The 15,990-nt window shown below is 46.1% G+C and overlaps 1 protein-coding gene across 1 annotated transcript in view; it reads left to right on the top strand.

Annotated features, from left to right (window-relative positions):
• The window catches only part of SYN3 (synapsin III), a 222,306-nt gene that overhangs the window by 102,786 nt on the left and 103,530 nt on the right, over positions 1 to 15,990 (top strand). The window contains exons 5-6 of the mRNA XM_069763145.1: positions 2,475 to 2,631; positions 7,603 to 7,692. Of these exons, the coding sequence (XP_069619246.1) occupies positions 2,475 to 2,631; positions 7,603 to 7,692 (247 nt within the window). The remainder of the gene's footprint in view (positions 1 to 2,474; positions 2,632 to 7,602; positions 7,693 to 15,990) is intronic.

The following is a 15,990-nucleotide window of genomic DNA, read 5'->3' as shown; positions in this document are numbered from 1 at the left end:
TAGTGTCCACATAAGACTGCCAAACAGTACCAAAATACTACCGCTATATACAGTACATTATGTGATGCATGATGCTACCATAAAGAGTCCCAATAATACTGCTATACAGATCACAAATAGTACCACCATATAGTGTCCACATAAGACTGCCAAACAGTACCAAAATATAACCGCTATAAAGGGACGCATAACAGTCTCAGATGGAACCTAAGTAATACCACCATATAGTGTCCACATAACACTGACAAGAAACAAATAATACCACCATATAGTGTCCACATAACACTGACAGACAAGAAATAAATAATACCTCCATATAGTTTCCACATAAGACTGCCAAACAGTACCAAAATATAACCGCTATAAAGGGGCGCATAACAGTCTCAGATAGAACCTAAGTAATACCACCATATAGTGTCCACATAACACTGACAAGAAACAAATAATACCACCATATAGTGTCCACATAACACTGACAGACAAGAAATAAATAATACCTCCATATAGTTTCCACATAAGACTGCCAAACAGTACCAAAATACTACCGCTATAAAGGGAGGCATGACACTCTCAGATAGAACCTAAGGAATACCACCATATAGCGTCCACATAAGACTGCCAAATAGTATCAAAATAATACCACCATAGAGCGTCCACTTCACATTGCCAGAAAGAACCCAGATAATCGGTCACCATAACTCTGTGGTAAGTACGATCACACTCGGAGAGATGGCGCTACTAATATTACAATAATAAGGACAGTAATAAAAATCTAAACACAAGTGTCCTAGTAGGCGGCCACAGATGAATAATCACGTCCCACCATACATTTCCCATAGGGTACCACAATACTGCGCCCATATAATACAGAGCCCGTCATACTGTGCCAAACAGTGTACTTATAATACCATCAGGCAGTTCTCATATAATACCACTATTCTATGCCCACTTCTGCCCCAGCGTCCACATACGGTCATACTGTGCCGGTAATTTATACTGTAGTGTCTACATAATGCCACGTATATAAAACCAACATACATTGCCTATATACTACCGCTATACAGTGCCAACATGCCATTCCTATAAAATAGCACCGTAACAGGCCCATATAATATACATACCAATAATTACTGCCATTCAGTGTTCATATAATACCACCTTACAGTGTCCTTATAATCATAAAATACCACCAACCTGTGCCCACATAATACTGCCACACAGTGTCCACATACCGTCATAGTGTTCTCCCTAATTACTGCCATATAATCTACACAATGCCACCATATATTGCCTATATAATACTACTATAACGTTCCATCAGGCAGCAGCTATAAAATACCGCCATACTGTGCCCAAATAATACTGATAACAGTGTCCACATACCATCAATCAACCTCCAAGATGTATTTGCCAAACAGTTTCTACATAATAACACTACAACTGCCTATATAATACCGCCATACCGTGCCTTTGTGATACCACTACCGAAATACAGTACCCAAAGTGTACTACCGCGCTATGCAGCGCCTAAATTGTACCGTGCAGTGAGTAAATCTGTTAAATCTTGTCCAAGCCAATGCTGTAGCGTAGCGGTGCTTTGAAGGTGCCAGATACGGTATATCCCACAACATGAACCCCTCCAGCGCTCGGGCCTGTAGGCACCTGCCTGCGACTCGGGGGGAAAATTTATTCAGACATAACCCGTAGGTTTCGGTTGAAAAATGTCAGCGGAGGGTTCGCAAAATAAACACAGCATAGCACTACAGTTTGGTAGGGCATGCTGGGAGTTGTAGTTTTTCTTGCTCCTGCTCTCTGAAGGACTTCTTTTGGACCCGAGGTCATGACCATTGTAAAAAAAAAAAAAAAGTTTTAAAAAAGAAAATTGCGGCATTGTCTCGCCTTGGGCTTCTCCCTCCAGGATTTTCTTCTTTCTCTCGGGATTTGAAGGTCGTTCTGTACAATTCCCATCCAGCTTTCCAAAGACCCTGAATGGGCAATGAATCTGCAAAACATGTTTATAAGGGATATGCTCGATCGACGTATATTCGTACGGGTTGTCGGGAGGCTATGGAGCTATAAAACCTGACTTTATATCGGCTCCAGGAAATGTCAGATTCCGCAGCGCTTCCTGCCCGCATCCTCCACCTGTTGCAGAGGCTCCCAGAATGGAGGGCTTCATGTAACCCCCCGAAGACTGGCGGCAGTGTGACCTCAGATGTCGATCCAATGGTCAGATTCACCGAAATTAGGAAAATCGCACATTTCTGCTCCAGGCGTCATAACACCCAAAGTAAACTCAGGTCATGTCCAAGGCAGCACCCCGAGGAGGTAGAGGAGCGGTTTATACAGGAGGTGTGTGATGTACGGCGCCCCTCTGTGGTGAAGGGGAACACTACAGAGAATCATTGTGGCACATACAGGTTGTGGGGTCCTCCATGTCCACATTCAGCCCTGATTGTCTTATTACCTTCCAGATCCTTCAAGCCGGACTTTGTGCTGATCCGGCAGCACGCGTACAGCATGACGGCAGGAGAGGATTTCCGGAGCCTGGTGATGGGGTTACAGTACGGAGGGGTCCCCAGCGTCAACTCTCTCTACTCTATCTACAACTTCTGCAGCAAGCCCTGGGTGGTGAGTGTGGACAGTACCGTACACTGAATTACTGATGTATTGTACCCCAGAGCTGCACTCACTATTCTGCTGGTGCAGTCACTGTGTACATACATTACATTACTGATCCTGTACTAATCCTGAGTTACATCCTGTATTATACTCCAGAGCTGCACTCACTATTCTGCTGGTGCAGTCACTGTGTACATACATTACATTACTGATCCTGTACTAATCCTGAGTTACATCCTGTATTATACTCCAGAGCTGCACTCACTATTCTGCTGGTGCAGTCACTGTGTACATACATTACTGATCCTGAGTTACATCCTGTATTATACCCCAGAGCTGCACTCACTATTCTGCTGGTGCAGTCACTGTGTACATACATTACATTACTGATCCTGAGTTACATCCTATATTATACTCCAGAGCTGCACTCACTATTCTGCTGGTGCAGTCACTGTGTACATACATTACATTACTGATCCTGAGTTACATCCTGTATTATACTCCAGAGCTGCACTCACTATTCTGCGGGTGCAGTCACTGTGTACATACATTACATTACTAATCCTGAGTTACATCCTGTATTATACCCCAGAGCTGCACTCACTATTCTGCTGGTGCAGTCACTGTGTACACACATTACATTACTAATCCTGAGTTACATCCTGTATTATACCCCAGAGCTGCACTCACTATTCTGCTGGTGCAGTCACTGTGTACATACATTACATTACTGATCCTGAGTTACATCCTGTATTATACTCCAGAGCTGCACTCACTATTCTGCTGGTGCAGTCACTGTGTACATACATTACATTACTGATCCTGGGTTACATCCTATATTATACCCCAGAGCTGCACTCACTATTCTGCTGGTGCAGTCACTGTGTACATACATTACATTACTGATCCCGAGTTACATCCTGTATTATACCCCAGAGCTGCACTCACTATTCTGCTGGTGCAGTCACTGTGTGCATACATTACATTACTGATCCTGAGTTACATCCTGTATTATCCTCCAGAGCTGCACTCACTATTCTGCTGGTGCAGTCACTGTGTACATACATTACATTACTGATCCTGAGTTACATCCTGTATTATACCCCAGAGCTGCACTCACTATTCTGCTGGTGCAGTCACTGTGTACATACATTACTGATCCTGTATTATACCCCAGAGCTGCACTCACTATTCTGCTGGTACAGAATGTATATCTCGAGGAGGCTCAGGACTGATCCCTGATGCTGAATGCTGATAAGAGAGAACTAATCCAGCTTCGCAGACATAACAAGCGCTTGTTTTCCTTCCTCCTGTCACGCTCCCGCCTCGCTCTGGTGCTGGCAGCCATGTTTTTCCTTTGCCTTCTTGCCAAGAATAATGAGCCAGGTTTGTGCCCTGTGTTAGTAAGATGAGACTGACAGAAAACATGGGGGTCCGGTCTTCCCTTAATTCAGACATAGCAGAGCTCTCGGGTTTGTCGTGGGCACAACATGTGGGAATATCACATTGTGTTACAGTGGCATGTAAAAGTTTGGGCGCCCCTAGCCAAAATTACTGGGTTCTTCTAAGCAGCTGCCGAGCACTCTGAAAATGAAAATGGTGGAGGCCACAAAGCAGGAGAAGGCTTTATGAAGAGAGCAAAGAGATTCCAAGTTGCCCTTTCTCTCAGTTTGAAATGTAATTAAGAAATATCAGTTATCAGGAACAGTGGAGGTCAAGATAATGTGTGGAAGACCAAGCAAAAGTTCAGTGAGAGCTACTTGTAGGATTGCAAGAGACCCAAACCAGGACCCCCGCGTGACTACAAAAGACCTTCAGAAACATTTAGCAGTCTCTGGAGTTGTGGCATATGTTGCAGTGTTCAGAGACACCTGCACAAATATGGCCTTTATGGAATTGTCATCAGAAGAAAACCTCTCCTGCGTCCTCACCATAAAATTCAGCATCAGAAGTATGCAAAGGAGCATCTAAACAAGCCTGATACATTTTGGAAACAAGTCATTTGGACCGATGAGGTTAAAATAGAACTTCATCCACAATGATAAATGGTGGAGTAAAAAGGGCACAGAATTTCAGGAAAAAAACATCTCGCCAACCATTAAGCATGGTGGAGATCAATCATGCTTTGGGCTTGTGTCGTGTTTAACCTGATTTTTTTTTTCTAGGCTCTTCTCAGCTGGTTACGCTCAACTTTAAAGTAGCCCGAAAAAGGAGCTCCGACAAAGACAAAAAAGTAATAACAATCCCTCTTCAGCTCACTGACCGATTCTACTTTGGCTCATTTCTCTGCCAGCAATGTGCAGGGAAATAACGAACTGGTTGTAAATGGACTTCCCCTTTAACTCCTACGCCTTACACTAAACCCATGAGAAATCTGACTTATGTCCACAGTTATGTACAAATCCAGAGGGGCGGCGAAATTATCAGGGGGGACAACATTTGTCATCAAATTTAAACAATCGTCTGAAGATTTTTGGTTCCCAGCTCAGTAGTTTTTTACCCCTCATTGCGCCTCTATGATCCCCCCGAATATTCTACATTTGGAACTGATAGATACGATCAGCAAGAAAACAGCCGGGACTTCAGTCAGTAAAGAGGAGGAAATCTGCTGATTATACGGCGCAGATCTGGGCTCTATCATGTGCCGATTCCCAGCGCTGTCAGTGCAGAGAGGAGACGGACAGAGTGCGAAAAGCCCGCAGAGAGACAAATCTACAGGCTGTGGGGTAAAGCCTCCTAATAACACGGGGCATGCTGGTATAACCTGGGCATCTCCTGTATATAATTATATATGTACAGCCGGTATAACCTGGGCATCTCCTGTATATAATGATATATGTACAGCTGGTATAACCTGGGCATCTCCTGTATATAGTTATATATGTACAGCCGGTATAACCTGGGCATCTCCTGTATAGAATTATATATGTACAGCCGGTATAACCTGGGCATCTCCTGTATATAATTATATATGTACAGCTGGTATAACCTGGGTATCTCCTGTATATAGTTATATATGTACAGCTGGTATAACCTGGGTATCTCCTGTATATAATTATATATGTACTGCCGGTGTAACCTGGGCATCTCCTGTATATAATTATATATGTACAGCCGGTATAACATGGGCATCTCCTGTATATAATTATATATGTACAGCTGCTATAACCTGGGCATCTCCTGTATATAATTATATATGTACAGCTGGTATAACCAGGGCATCTCCTGTATATAATTATATATGTACAGCCGGTATAACCTGGGCATCTCCTGTATATAATTATATATGTACAGCCGGTATAACCTGGGCATCTCCTGTATATAATTATATATGTACAGCCGGTATAACCTGGGCATCTCCTGTATAAAGTTATATATGTACTGCCGGTATAACCTGGGCATCTCCTGTATATAATTATATATGTACAGCCGGTATAACCTGGGCATCTCTTGTATATAATTATATATGTACAGCTGGTATAACCTGGGCATCTCCTGTATATAGTTATATATGTACAGCTGGTATAACCTGGGCATCTCCTGTATATAATTATATATGTACAGCTGGTATAACCTGGGCATCTCTTGTATATAATTATATATGTACAGCTGGTATAACCTGGGCATCTCCTGTATATAGTTATATATGTACAACTGGTATAACCTGGGCATCTCCTGTATATAGTTATATATGTACAGCTGGTATAACCTGGGCATCTCCTGTATATAGTTATATATGTACAGCTGGTATAACCTGGGCATCTCCTGTATATAATTATATATGTACAGCCGGTATAACCTGGGCATCTCTTGTATATAATTATATATGTACAGCTGGTATAACCTGGGCATCTCCTGTATATAGTTATATATGTACAGCTGGTATAACCTGGGTACCTCCTGTATATAATTATATATGTACAGCTGATATAACCTGGGCATCTCCTGTATATAATTATATATATACAGCTGGTGTAACCTGGACATCTCCTGTATATAATTATATATGTACAGCTGGTATAACCTGGGTATCTCCTGTATATAATTATATATGTACAGCTGGTATAACCTGGGCATCTCCTGTATATAATTATATATGTACAGCTGGTATAACCTGGGTATCTCCTGTATATAATTATATATGTACAGCTGGTATAACCTGGGCATCTCCTGTATATAATTATATATGTACAGCTGGTATAACCTGGGCATCTCCTGTATATAATTATATATGTACAGCTGGTATAACCTGGGTATCTCCTGTATATAATTATATATGTACAGCTGGTATAACCTGGGCATCTCCTGTATATAATTATATATGTACAGCTGGTATAACCTGGGTATCTCCTGTATATAAATATATATGTACAGCTGGTGTAACCTGGGCATCTCCTGTATATAATTATATATGTACAGCTGGTATAACCTGGGTATCTCCTGTATATAAATATATATGTACAGCTGGTATAACCTGGGCATCTCCTGTATATAATTATATATGTACAGCTGGTATAACCTGGGTATCTCCTGTATATAAATATATATGTACAGCTGGTGTAACCTGGGCATCTCCTGTATATAATTATATATGTACAGCTGGTATAACCTGGGCATCTCCTGTATATAATTATATATGTACAGCTGGTATAACCTGGGCATCTCCTGTATATAATTATATATGTACAGCTGGTATAACCTGGGCATCTCCTGTATATAATTATATATGTACAGCTGGTATAACCTGGGTATCTCCTGTATATAATTATATATGTACAGCCGGTATAACCTGGGCATCTCCTGTATATAATTATATATGTACAGCTGGTATAACCTGGGTATCTCCTGTATATAATTCTATATGTACAGCTGGTATAACCTGGGTATTGATGGTGACCTTCTATATATGTCTATGGTCCGCAGTGTATGCAGTAATATCCTGGCGGCTTCCTATGTTATAACTTGTCATTGTCTTTCCAGTTTTCACAGCTCATAAAGATCTTCCAGAGACTGGGCGCGGAGAAGTTCCCCCTGATCGAGCAGTCCTTCTTCCCAAACCACAAGCAGATGGTGAGTGACACTGGTTTCCCATGTGACTCCAGGATGAGATGGAGGGGACGTGGGGGGACGATGTGGGGGGACGATGTGGGGGGATGGGGGGACGTCTCGGGGTATGGAGAAGTGATGACTATGGCAGATGATGATTCTGCGCTCGCTGATACAGCCGCTGCCGAGGAACGGAGCAAATGGTTCCATCACAGACATGAGATCGGCCCGCAGCTCGATTAATTAGCTATAATTCGATCCTGGTGTCATCCACTTGGCTGCGTCCGTGAACCCGCGATCAGGGCGCACACACTAATCTTCACTGCTGAGCTGTCACACACTCCCTGTAATGCTTGTTCTGTGTTTTGGGCTTTCTCTCCCTATCTCTGTGAGCTGTGACGTCCCCTCACTATCCAGATTCACCCTTACATGGCCGCTTCATTCCTTACCTTTGCTTTTATACAGGCTCCAATCTCTGCCCTCATAGTTATCAAGACCCCTCCCCTTTTCTGTGTAGGAGTTATTGTATCATTTTCTTTGTGGTTTTGTGACTTCTTTGTTTTATTCTGTCCTTCTGTACTGGATATAAGCTATACATGCACTGACTTAAAGGGAATGTGTCATCTGAAAATTACATTAAAAGTATTTTTTTGAATTTTTTTTTTTGCATATTACAAAAAAAAAAGAGAAATCTTGCAATTCTCACACTGGCCATTAGGATTTTTTTTTCAGAGTCTAACTTCCTGTTATTTCCAGAAATAACACACACACATTAGCAGCGATCGACAGGCACCTAATAAGCGTGTGCAAAAGTCATTGTGAATAGAGGGGGAGGAGGGGAGCTGTGATATCTCCTGTTTAGACTGGTGGATCATCTGTGTATAGAAGTGTTACCTGTCGTTGCAATCCTGCCTCTGATGATAACGAGACTGCTGAAAACTGTAAAAACAAAATCTAAAACGGAGGGAAAAAAAAGCCAAAATTAATAAAAAAAAATACTTAACATAAAAAAAACATATATTTTTTTAATTTTTCGTGGTCACACGTGTGATCTTCCGAGTGCGGACGGGGCAATGGAAGGTTTATAATTACCGGTATCAAGAATGTTATCTGTGGCTGGGAATAAGCGGCACCCAAATGTGCCGAGCTGCAGACACAATGGGCGGCGCAGAATATTCTGCAGAACCATAGAGACACATAGATCCGCATAGGAGCTGCGTACACCAAAACCTCAATAGGTGCAATTAAAAAAATATTTAAAACATCCCCTTTAAGACTTTTTCTGAAGACTCTCGGCACGCGATGCAGGTAGACGCTGGGACAACATGGCGCGTGGAGTTTGTCTTGGCGACAGCTGTACGAATTATGGATCGTTATTTCCTGACCCCAATTACTGAAATTAATTAGGTTTAATAGGTATTAAGTTTGCGGCCAAACCTACAGTCACAGGAGATGGCGGTATACGGAGCCGGCATCTGGCGCACCGTGAACATGACTTATGGATGTCATTACCCGCGCTCATTAATATGCGGAATGAAGGCCGTTCCTTAGAATCCAGGGGGAAGGGAGGGAATGATCATTTGGTTGATTTATTTTTTTTTTCTCGCAAGGGCAAAAATTGTTCGGAATCAATAATCAGGGAGGTTTAATGAGAATCTCCGTCAGGCCGTTGTTAGATCCAATGCCTTCTCGGTTTTACTGACGCACAGCTCCAAACCCCCTGCACTGACATAGAGACACTTGATAAAATTGTGTTGCCTGCGGCCACCACTAGAGGGAGCTCACTGCAGACAGCTCGTCTATCATAAGGCAGTCTGCAGGCCGCTGCGCCCCCCGCTAATTCCTACTTTGCCCGTCTCGGAGTGCCACCTAATGGTAAAATTGTGTATTTCGTCTAGTTTCCCCTGCCCCGGTCGCCCAATGAGACAACCTTGTCTCCTCCATCTCTCTTCCGATCCTTATCAGCTTATTGATGAGATATGGGCAGTGGTGAGAGGTCTTCGTCAAGGATTCAATTAGCCTCGTTCTCCAATCATCAGACCGCTCTCCCTTCATACACACAAGGAGAAAGTTGGCCAAACTTGCCTATTTCGGCATAAGAAGCCATTCACGTGATATGTACGGGGGTCTCACAACTCTCCCTGAGAGAGATAGCTTAAGGTTAGGAATATGAGTGGGACAGGCCGCTCATTACTTATGTGATCCGTCCTGAATGTGCACCACATTCTTGAGATCGATTGGGGTTGGACCTCCATCAGGAAGGATCACTTTCAAGGGTGGAGAAGGGTTGGTCATGATTTCTCCCTACAGTCCTTCCATCCCTGGTCTACACTCTTGGACCTAGTAGAGGTGGTTACTTGACGCGAGGTCACAGATGCACAGGTCTCCTCCAATGCCCTTGGTACAGTTTGGTGATGATGGAACCTGAGGGTTTGGTCATGATTACTCCATTCATAGGCCTTCCATTCCCAGCCTACTCGTGATAAAGGAGGTAACTTGGTGCCGGGTCATAGATGCATAGATCTCCTCCAATGACCTGAGTACAGTTTATTGATGATCAGCTCTGAGGATGATCAGCTCTGAGGGATTGGGGGCAAGTTAGAACCAGGGAGCTGGTCATGGTCACTCCCTACCATCCCCAGCATGCCACTTGGACTTGGTAGAGGAGGTTAGATGACACCAGTCCATAGATGTACAGATCCCCACCATTGCCCTGGGTACAGTTTTGGAGAACATGAGGTTCTGGTGGATTGGGAACATAGCAAGTTTGATCTTGGTTATACGCTACAGTCCTTCCATTTCCGGTCTGCACCCTTGGACCTAATAGAGGAGGTTACTTGGCGCCCATCCATACATGAACAGATCTCCAGATCTCCTCCAATGTCCTGGGTACAGTTTTGTTGATGATAGGGTCATGGTGGGGCGAAGGGGCTTTTGGTTATGGTTACTCCCTACAGTCCTTCCCTCCCCGGTTGCACCCTTGGACCTTGTAGAGGAGGTTACTTGGCGCCCAACCATACATGAACAGATCTCCTCCAATACCTTGGGTACAGTTTTATTGATGATTGGGTCACGGTGGAGCTGGGAGTTTTGGTCATGGTTCCTCCCTACAGTCCTTCCCTCCCGGTCTGCACCCTTGGGCACGGTAGAGTAGGTTACTTGGCGCCCGACCATACATGAACAGATCTCTTCCAATGTCCTGAGTATAGTTTTGTTGATGATGGGGTCATGGTGGCATGGGGCTTTTGGTCATGGTTACTCCCTTCAGTCCTTCCCTCCCCACTCTGCACCATCGGACCTAGTGGAAGAGATTACTTGGTGCCCGACCATAGATGAACTGATCTCCTCCAATATCCTGGGTACAATTTTGTTGAGGGTCATGATTCCTCCCTACAGTCCTTCCTCCCCCTCTCTGTACCCTTGGGCACGGTAGAGTAGGTTACTTGGCACCCGACCATACATGAATAGATCTCCAATGTACTGGGTACAGTTTTGTTGATGATGGGTCATGGTGGAGCAGAGACTTTAGTCATGGTTACTCCCAACAGTCCTTCCCTCCCCGGTTGTACCCTTGGACCTAGTAGAGGAGGTTACTTGGCGACTGACCCTACATGAACAGATTTCCTCCAATGTACTAGGTACAGTTTTGTTGATGGTCATGGTGGAGCAGGGTGGTTTTGGTCATGGTTCCTCCCTACAGTCCTTCCCTCCCTAGTCTGCACCCTTGGGCGCGGTAGAGGAGGTTACTTGGCGCCCAACCATACATGAACAGATCGTCTCCAGTGTCCAGGGCACAGTTTTGTTGATGGTCATGGTTCCTCCCTACAGTCCTTCCCTCCCGGTCTGCACTCTAGGGGGCGCGGTAGAGTAGGTTACTTGGCACCCGACCATACATGAACAGATCTTCTCCAATGACCTTGTTACAGTTTTGTTGATGGTCATGGTTCCTCCCTACAGTCCTTCCCTCCCGGTCTGCACCCTTGGGTGCGGTAGAGTAGGTTACTTGGCCCCCGACCTTACATGAACAGATCTCCTCCAATGTCCTGAGTATAGTTTTGTTGATGATGGGGTCATGGTGGCATGGGGGCTTTTGGTCATGGTTACTCCCTTCAGTCATTCCCTCCCCACTCTGCACCCTCGGACCTAGTAGAAGAGATTACTTGGTGCCCGACCATAGATGAACAGATTTCCACCAATGTCCTGGGTACAATTTTGTTGATGGTCATGATTCCTCCCTACAGTCCTTCCTCCCCCAGTCTGCACCCTTGGGCGTGGTAAAGTAGGTTACTTGGCACCTGACCATACATGAACAGATCTCCTCCAATGTACTGGGTACAGATTGTTGATGATGGGTCATGGTGGAGCAGAGACTTTGGTCATGGTTACTCCCAACAGTCCTTCCCTCCCAGGTTGTACCCTTGGACCTAGTAGAGGAGGTTACTAGGCGACTGACCATACATGAACAGATCTCCTCCAATGTCTTGGGTACAGTTTTGTTGATGGTCATGGTTCCTCCCTACAGTCCTTCCCTCCCCGGTCTGCACCCTTGGGCGCGGTAGAGGAGGTTACTTGGCGCCCGACCATACATGAACAGATCTCCTCCAATGACCTTGGTACAGTTTTGTTGATGGTCATGGTTCCTCCCTACAGTCCTTCCCTCCCCGGTCTGCACCCTTGGGCGCGGTAGAGGAGGTTACTTGGCGCCCGACCATACATGAACAGATCTCCTCCAATGACCTTGGTACAGTTTTGTTGATGGTCATGGTTCCTCCCTACAGTCCTTGCCTCCCCGGTCTGCACCCTTGGGCGAGGTAGAGGAGGTTACAGGCGCCTGACCTTACATGAACAGATCTCCTCCAATGACCTTGGTATAGTTTTGTTGATGGTCATGGTTCCTCCCTACAGTCCTTGCCTCCCTAGTCGCACCCTTGGGCGTGGTAGAGGAGGTTACTTGGCGCCCAACCATACATGAACAGATCGTCTCCAGTGTCCAGGGCACAGTTTTGTTGATGGTCATGGTTCCTCCCTACAGTCCTTCCCTCCCCGGTCTGCACCCTTGGGCGCGGTAGAGGAGGTTACAGGCGCCTGACCTTACATGAACAGATCTCCTCCAATGACCTTGGTATAGTTTTGTTGATGGTCATGGTTCCTCCCTACAGTCCTTCCCTCCCTAGTCTGCACCCTTGGGCGCGGTAGAGGAGGTTACTTGGCGCCCAACCATACATGAACAGATCGTCTCCAGTGTCCAGGGCACAGTTTTGTTGATGGTCATGGTTCCTCCCTACAGTCCTTCCCTCCCGGTCTGCACTCTAGGGGGCGCGGTAGAGTAGGTTACTTGGCACCCGACCATACATGAACAGATCTTCTCCAATGGCCTTGTTACAGTTTTGTTGATGGTCATGGTTCCTCCCTACAGTCCTTCCCTCCCGGTCTGCACCCTTGGGTGCGGTAGAGTAGGTTACTTGGCGCCCGACCTTACATGAACAGATCTCCTCCAATGTCCTGAGTATAGTTTTGTTGATGATGGGGTCATGGTGGCATGGGGGCTTTTGGTCATGGTTACTCCCTTCAGTCATTCCCTCCCCACTCTGCACCCTCGGACCTAGTAGAAGAGATTACTTGGTGCCCGACCATAGATGAACATATTTCCACCAATGTCCTGGGTACAATTTTGTTGATGGTCATGATTCCTCCCTACAGTCCTTCCTCCCCCAGTCTGCACCCTTGGGCGTGGTAAAGTAGGTTACTTGGCACCTGACCATACATGAACAGATCTCCTCCAATGTACTGGGTACAGATTGTTGATGATGGGTCATGGTGGAGCAGAGACTTTGGTCATGGTTACTCCCAACAGTCCTTCCCTCCCAGGTTGTACCCTTGGACCTAGTAGAGGAGGTTACTAGGCGACTGACCATACATGAACAGATCTCCTCCAATGTCTTGAGTACAGTTTTGTTGATGGTCATGGTTCCTCCCTACAGTCCTTCCCTCCCCGGTCTGCACCCTTGGGCGCGGTAGAGGAGGTTACTTGGCGCCCGACCATACATGAACAGATCTCCTCCAATGACCTTGGTACAGTTTTGTTGATGGTCATGGTTCCTCCCTACAGTCCTTCCCTCCCCGGTCTGCACCCTTGGGCGCGGTAGAGGAGGTTACTTGGCGCCCGACCATACATGAACAGATCTCCTCCAATGACCTTGGTACAGTTTTGTTGATGGTCATGGTTCCTCCCTACAGTCCTTGCCTCCCCGGTCTGCACCCTTGGGCGCGGTAGAGGAGGTTACAGGCGCCTGACCTTACATGAACAGATCTCCTCCAATGACCTTGGTATAGTTTTGTTGATGGTCATGGTTCCTCCCTACAGTCCTTGCCTCCCTAGTCGCACCCTTGGGCGCGGTAGAGGAGGTTACTTGGCGCCCAACCATACATGAACAGATCGTCTCCAGTGTCCAGGGCACAGTTTTGTTGATGGTCATGGTTCCTCCCTACAGTCCTTCCCTCCCCGGTCTGCACCCTTGGGCGCGGTAGAGGAGGTTACAGGCGCTTGACCTTACATGAACAGATCTCCTCCAATGACCTTGGTATAGTTTTGTTGATGGTCATGGTTCCTCCCTACAGTCCTTGCCTCCCTAGTCGCACCCTTGGGCGCGGTAGAGGAGGTTACTTGGCGCCTGACCATACATGAACAGATCGTCTCCAGTGTCCAGGGCACAGTTTTGTTGATGGTCATGGTTCCTCCCTACAGTCCTTCCCTCCCCGGTCTGCACCCTTGGGCGCGGTAGAGGAGGTTACAGGCGCTTGACCTTACATGAACAGATCTCCTCCAATGACCTTGGTATAGTTTTGTTGATGGTCATGGTTCCTCCCTACAGTCCTTGCCTCCCTAGTCGCACCCTTGGGCGCGGTAGAGGAGGTTACTTGGCGCCTGACCATACATGAACAGATCGTCTCCAGTGTCCAGGGCACAGTTTTGTTGATGGTCATGGTTCCTCCCTACAGTCCTTCCCTCCCCGGTCTGCACTCTTGGGCGCGGTAGAGGAGGTTACTTGGCGCCCGACCATACATGAACAGATCTCCTCCAATGACCTTGGTACAGTTTTGTTGATGGTCATGGTTCCTCCCTACAGTCCTTCCCTCCCCGGTCTGCACCCTTGGGCGCGGTAGAGGAGGTTACTTGGCGCCCGACCATACATGAACAGATCTCCTCCAATGACCTGGGTACAGTTTTGTTGATGGTCATGGTTCCTCCCTACAGTCCTTCCCTCCCGGCCTGCACCCTTGGGCGCGGTGGAGGAGGTTACTTGGCGCCTGACCATGGATGCGCGGAAGTCGCGTACAGTAACAGAGGAGACAGGATCCGCGGGTTTGATAGAAATATAAAGGATTTGTTTAATGTTTAGGATAAAATATACTGCAAAACACAAACATTTTAGAGCAGAAGCCAATATACAATCACAGAATATACAGTTCATAAATAACATGACACAAACAAGTGGCCACCGGCAGCGCAGGGCGCAGATCTCCACCGGTGACCCCATACCCCTCCACCAGCCGCTCCTAATGTGTATGTACAGGGCAGGGTGGGACTACTACTCCCAGCATCTCCTGGCCACAGAATCCGATGAGCTACCCTGCTTGGGTCATGACATCATGTGATGCGGGAAAGGTGCAACGTTCTGCAGCACGGGTCATTGACCGTCCAGATCTGAACCAGGCAAACAAGTCATTAGGGTCCATCGTGTATCTCAGCCGTATCCGATTGGCCGGCCGGCTCCCCTCGGCATCGTTGCCCAGTGATCTGAAGGGGCGGCGTTGTTTGCTGTGCCCATTAGTGGCCGGGGGCCACTTATGCTTGTTTTAGATCCCCCTCCTCCACCGACGCAGCAGGAAAAAAAAAAATGTATCAGCGGAATCTCAGGATTTTCTGCAAGCAAATCCTTGCAGAAAATCCGCCCCAAATACTCTGCAGTGTGTATGCGCACCAGGTTGATTATTTGCAGCAGATTTTTCTGCAGAACTTTGGAAAGGAAAAACGCTGCTTTATTTACACACGTTTGTCCCGTTTTTTACGCCCATTTTTGTTCCTTTTTTTTTTGCCATGAATGGGTGAAAAACGCCAAAAGTATTAAGATCCTGCAGATTTTAGAAATCACCTACACTTGCTTGTTCTGGAATCTGCAGCGTATTTTCTGCATAAAAAAAAACGCAGCGGGTGAACAAAGGTATGCAAAAATCTGCAGCAAAATCGGCACCGAATTTCGCTGCTGAAATGCTGCAGATTTTACTGCGGATTACGTCCTTTGCTTTGCTGGCACTTTCCGC

This window comes from Ranitomeya imitator, chromosome 4, assembly GCF_032444005.1.
Source record: "Ranitomeya imitator isolate aRanImi1 chromosome 4, aRanImi1.pri, whole genome shotgun sequence".
Taxonomy (NCBI): domain Eukaryota; kingdom Metazoa; phylum Chordata; class Amphibia; order Anura; family Dendrobatidae; genus Ranitomeya; species Ranitomeya imitator.
Note: the sequence above shows the minus strand (reverse complement) of the source record. Positions and strands in the feature narration are given on the sequence as shown.